This window comes from Nannospalax galili, unplaced genomic scaffold, assembly GCF_000622305.1.
Source record: "Nannospalax galili isolate Female #2095 unplaced genomic scaffold, S.galili_v1.0 scaffold33, whole genome shotgun sequence".
Taxonomy (NCBI): domain Eukaryota; kingdom Metazoa; phylum Chordata; class Mammalia; order Rodentia; family Spalacidae; genus Nannospalax; species Nannospalax galili.
In genome coordinates, this window is record NW_008335436.1 from 957,900 (window position 1) to 963,875 (window position 5,976).

General features: G+C 44.5%; 1 protein-coding gene across 1 annotated transcript in view; it reads left to right on the plus strand.

The window, feature by feature from the left end:
• Positions 1–243: 243 nt before the first annotated feature.
• Eif5a2 (eukaryotic translation initiation factor 5A2) overlaps positions 244–5,976 on the plus strand; it is a 19,167-nt gene continuing 13,434 nt past the window's right edge. Inside the window, exons 1-3 of the mRNA XM_008830105.3 lie at positions 244–366; positions 960–1,160; positions 1,670–1,774. Coding sequence (XP_008828327.1) covers positions 996–1,160; positions 1,670–1,774 — 270 coding nt within the window. The 5' untranslated portion in view covers positions 244–366; positions 960–995. The remainder of the gene's footprint in view (positions 367–959; positions 1,161–1,669; positions 1,775–5,976) is intronic.

The following is a 5,976-nucleotide window of genomic DNA, read 5'->3' on the forward strand; positions in this document are numbered from 1 at the left end:
GCTGAGCTGAGGAAGAACCCTGCCCTGGGCTCAGAGAAGCCTCCACCGCCGGCTCCGCAAGCCGGAAGTGCACTAATCCGCAGCACGTGGGGTTGCCAGGGCGCGCTTCACGTGACTGGGCGGGGCCTGTGGAAGCCGGGAGCCAATGGGAGAGCTGGGGGCGGGGCTTGCGGCCCTCCGGGGCCTATCCCGGAAGTGCGGCCTCGGCGGGGCGGGCCCGGGCGGGGTGCCGGGTGTGGGAAGCGTGGCGGCCCCGCCCCGTCGCCTGGACCAGCTGCGGCCGCCACAGCTACCGACGCCGCCGCCGCCGCCGCAGCCGCAGGGACCGGCGTGGACGCAGCAGAGGCGCGGGGTGCCCGCTGGAAGGTGACGACCTGGGGCCGGGCTGGCGGGGCGGGAGCCAGCATCCCTGGGGTCCGAGCCGGCCGGGATGAGAGCGGGGAGGCGGGCTAGCGCGGGACCTGCCAGGGTGCAGGCCCTTTGCAGCCCGGCCCGACCGGGATGCTCTGGGCGGCGGCGCTGCGGGTGCTGGGTGCAGGGTGCGCTGAGGCCCGGGTGCTAGGGGCCGGGTCCTCCTGTCCCCATCCTCCCATCTTCCCGGGGACGTGCGGCCTGGGCTAGCGCCGGGGCACTGGAATAGCGATGAGGGATGGAGGCGCAGGGCCCGGCATCCCGGCGCAGGAAGGTCGCCGGCTGCTTCTGCAGCGGGATGATGGAGATCGGACTCGCTGGGCCAGCGCGGGTGTCGCCACCACCCCCAGCCAGCTCTTCTGCGGCTTCCCTCCCCACCTCCCACCGAGGGCTGGAAAAGTTTGCAGAGGCCTGATTGGCAAAGTACCCACCACTCTTCAGTGGGTGTCTTACAAATGCAAAAATAATGGACCCGCGGTGCCTTGTAACCCGTCCCCCAAACCTGCCTGCATGCCTGTCATTAAAAAGCAAACAAACTTTTTGCATAGTTGTCCGGGAAAAACTACGCATCTCCCCAGCCCACCATGGCAGACGAAATTGATTTCACTACTGGAGACGCTGGGGCTTCCAGCACTTACCCTATGCAGTGCTCGGCCTTGCGCAAAAACGGCTTCGTGGTGCTTAAAGGACGACCGTGCAAAATAGTGGAGATGTCAACTTCCAAAACTGGAAAGCACGGACATGCCAAGGTAAGCGCCCTTCCGCGTCATTCTTTGGCTTCAGCGTTGAAACTGTGATCATTTGTATTTCATTACGGATCCTGGGTTCGCTATAGTTGAAATAAGAACTCAGTTTTCTGAGTGATTAGCTGTATTACTCTGAATGTTTTCCTTTATTGGGCCCTTAGTCTGTTTCATTAACTGGGAACTTGCCTGAATCCTAGTGAATCCCTTCCTAAATCCTCCTTTGCAGTTGAGAAAACCTGTTCCAACAATTCTAAGAAACCTGCCTTCAGTTTTTTGTTTTGTTTTTGTGGACTCTTGTAATGAAGTATTGGAATCTATATTACATTGAGTCTTTCCATGTCGAAATACTGTTTAGGTGTTCACTGCATCTCAATTCTATGACCGCACATTTTTTAAGAAAGTGAAATAAGATGACCTTGGAAAGCTCAGAAGAATCTGTTACAGTGCTGGGATTGTGGTCCTGTGTAATGAGTGACACGCTTGACAGACAGGTTTCCGTTCTTCCCTGTTAGGTACATCTTGTTGGAATTGATATTTTCACAGGCAAAAAATATGAAGATATTTGCCCTTCTACTCACAACATGGATGTTCCAAATATTAAGAGAAATGATTATCAAGTAAGTACTAATTCCTTTGCCGTTTGTTTCATAAAGGTGCAGATACTTTGCATTAACAGTAGTTTGCCAAAACCTGAGGATGGTTTTGTAAGTCTTTTTTTCCTAACCACTTATTAGATTCCACTTATCTTACAAATTTGGGAAATGGTGATTTTTTAAAAAAATATGTTTTTAAAGAATTTGAAACAGGGAAGCTGGACAGATGGTTTGGTGCTTAAGAGCTCTGGCTGCAGAGGACCTGGGTTTGGGTCCCAGCACCCACAAGGCAGCTAACAAACATCCTTAACTCCAGTTCCAGGGGAATTTGACCCCCTCTTCTGGCCTCTGTGGGCACTGCATGACACAGGTGCTTTTACATACATGCATGCAATATACTCATACATACAAAAAAATAAAAATAATAAATAAACTATTTAAAACTTTTTGAAACAGGATACCATGTATCCCAGGCTGGCTTTGAACTTACTGTGTAGCCAAGCATGACCTTGAACTCCTGATCCTCCTGCCCTGCCTATGAGTGGAATTAACAGATGAGCATACCTGGTTATTCTGTGCTGGTTATCAAATCCAGAGCCTTGTACCTGGTAGGCAGGTACTCTACCAACTCAGCTATATCTTGAGCCCCTATTCCTGCTTTTTAAAAAAAAATGCAGCTTTGGGCTAGTGAGATGGTTCAGAGGTCGAGTTACTTGCTGCGAAGCCTGACCATCTGAGCGGAATCCCCAAAATCCTTATGGTAGAAGGAGAGGACAGAATCCCTCTGACCTCCACACATATGCCATGGTGCATATATATGGTGTATGTATATACATATACACATAAACAAATAAATGTAAATAAAAGTTAAACATGCATAGCTGGGTGTGGTGACACATGCCTTATAATGCTAGCACTCTTTGGGCAGAGGCAGATGGATGTCTGAGACCGAGGCTAGCCTGGGCTCCATATTGAATTTCAGACCAGCTGGGGCTACAGGGATACCCTGTCTCAAAAAAAAAAATTAAACATGCAGTATTCTTCAGATCAAATATACTTTCTGTGAATAAGTCCAATATTTTATAAAATTACTATTCTCTCTCTTGTAAAGTATTTCAAGTTAGATAACTGTCTTCTGGATGTTTTATTTCTTTTCACTGAGCAGACCTAAAATTTTGAAGACTAGAATTTATATTCTGTTCAGCCAACTTTGTGCACTAATGAATGTAAGTCAAAATCTGGTATCCTTAAGTAAAGAAGCAAGTTGAAAGCCATAAATATAAAGAACCTGGTCACTGAGTGAAAATAAAACATGTACTTGGTTTATTTATATTCATTGACCTTTTATTAAGTTGTATGTATAAACTTGACGTTTTAGTTCCAATTAGACTTCCAAATAGATCATCTTGAGTGATGGCATTTTGTGGTTTGAGAAATGATGAAACCTGACCTCGTGGAATGTGGATACTCCGACTGATCATGGCTAAAGCAGTTCTTAAGTCTTCTCTTTTAGTATCAAATGTAATATAAGCATGACACTTAGACTTAAATTGATTTCTTTCTATACCACTGTATTAGTTACTTTTCTGTTGCTGTGATAAAACATTGTGGCCAAGGCCACTTATAGAAGGAAGAGTTTATTTGACTTAGGGTTCTAGAGGGTAAGAGTCCATCGTGGCAGGGAGGCATGGCAGGAGACAGCTGAACAGGAAGCTGAGTGCTCACATCTTCCAGAAGGTATGGGAAGCAAAGAGAGACAGAATGAAAGAGGTAAGCTGTGTTCTCTGAAAGCCCGCCCCTAGGGACATACTTCCTCCAGCATGGCCACACCTCCTAAAGGTTGCATGACACCCCCCCCTCCAACTAGCCCCTCAAACTGGGGACCAGGTGTCCACATACTTGGAGGCTGTGAGGGGCATTCATTCAAACCATCACAACCATTTATCATATATAAGATTTCTGAGAAAGTTGCTATTAACTATATTTTCTCAACAATCTTTTATTCTGTCCATATGCAAATATATTTTTCTAGTTTTAATTTAGTGAAGTTTTATGTTTTTACCATCCCATGTGCAAATGTTTTCTAGATTGCTGGAGTCTGGGTTTTGTTTGTTCGTTTGTTTGTAGTTTTGTTTTGTTTTTGACAGAGTCTCCCTAGTCCCAGCCCACCTAGAACTCACTGTGTAGACCAGGCTGGCCTCAATCTCACAGAGATCTGCCACTGCCTCCTGAGGATATTATATTGCTAGAGGCTATACACATTTTGATTTTTAAGTATAGCAGCAAATGGCTCTTTGTGTCCAGTAGAACTGGGTTTGTGAAAGATGAACTGGATGATTCTGCTCCAAGGTGTGCATCTTTTCTGAGCCTCTAACCTTTCCGTCTACAAAACCTAGGTAATATGAGGACTGAGTGAGAAAATGTATACCCCCTAAGTAGGCATGGGCACCAAAAAGTAGTCCTGTTATGCTCCACATTTTCCTGTATAAAAATCCTACTCGATCATTTCATTATTGTTAGATCACTGAATTTAGAGTTAGAGCATAGTAGACACTCAGCAAACACTGTTAAATGAGTACATGTTTACTCGGTGTGGCAGTGTATAAAGCTAACATAGCAGATTAAGGCCAAGGGTAGACTTGCCAAAATGGGGTCTCTTTTCACCCTGAATTGTGAGTTCTTGGAATATTCAGTATTCATTATATTTATTCAGTGCTTTTACTGTTGTGTGTTTCAGGATGACAGCAGTAGATTGCATAATTGTTTTCTGTAACCAAATTAGCCAGTCATTGATTAGAGCTTAAACTTGAACATAAAGGGAAAGTTGGTTTGAGGGCCTTTGTGTGGGTGCATAGTGAAGTTGAAGTACGCCCTTTGCTTCAGGTGCAGACGTTAAGCACAGACACGCCTAAGAAGGCCAATCCATGTAGTAGCCAAAGGCAAAAGGAAATGAGTCCTTCTGATGCTGTCTCCATTGCAGGTTTTGGTATTTTGTTTGTTAAACAGTTTTTCATTATAATTTAAAAATACTTCATTAAAGTATCTTTTCTGTGACTCAGGTGTTTTGATGCTGTCTCAATTTTGCACCCAAAACAAGTTCTTCGTTTACTTTACCCTGGTCCCACCCAGAGTATGTGGTCTCTATGGCAGAGTTGATAGTCAAGACTGGTGTAAGCCAAACAGTGGGGTCTAGATCTCCACTCAGGCACTTCCTGCTGCTTGAACGTGGCTGGCAAGTTACTTGTTGTCTCTCACCTCTCTTTATTTCTTTTTGGGGCGTAATAAACCTGGAGGCATAGTGAACACCTAGGACCATGCCTAGCATAGTAAATACCCATGCCCACATCCTCCTTGCTATAAAATCAACATAGAATATTTATTTCCCATCATTCATTTCAAAAGTTAATTCTGTGACCCTCTCTAGCTATATTTCTTTTGCTGTGATGGTCTTTACTCTCTGTCCACATACTTTGATTAAATTCTTCCTTCTGCTATTACTTGCCTATGTGCAGTTCCTTTGTATTTGCTGCATTCAGTGTTTTGAGTACCAGTTTGGAGCCAGCTAAAGTGGATTGTGTACATCTGTTCATTGTAATCATTAAAGAGTAAATCTTTGGGGGCGGGAGAGATGGCTCAGTGCTTAAGAACACCAGTTGTTCTTGAAGAAGACCCGGTTTCAAATCCCAGCACCCACATGGCAGCTAACAGCTGTCGGTAACTCCAGTCCCAGGGAATCCAACAGCCTCTTCTGACCTCCGCAGGCATTGCATGACATGGGTACACTTACTTACATGCAGGCAATACACACATACACATAAAATAAAAATAATTTTTTAAAAAGTAAATCTTTGGGAGAAGAAATATATTAATATTTACAGTTATGTTTTGTGTGTTCTTAAAATAAGCTCATGATACAAGAAAAATTGTCTCCTGACTCTTTGATTCCAAGATCAGCTCAGATTAGAATTGCTGATTTCCATTAGTTTTCTCAAAAGAAGTTATAATTGGGCCTCAGGAGAGTCCCAAATTGTTGAGTGTAGAAATGCTTGTTTAGGTACCCAGTACTCTTTGGAATAACTTTTTTTTTTAGAAAGTTATGCATTTCCCTATACTCTACTACAAATTAAATGTCTTTTCTGGATTCGCTAACACTTTGTCATTTGAAGACTGCTTTCTATAAGGAAAGCTACTTAGTTCAGGACATATAGAGTACATATTATAGACCT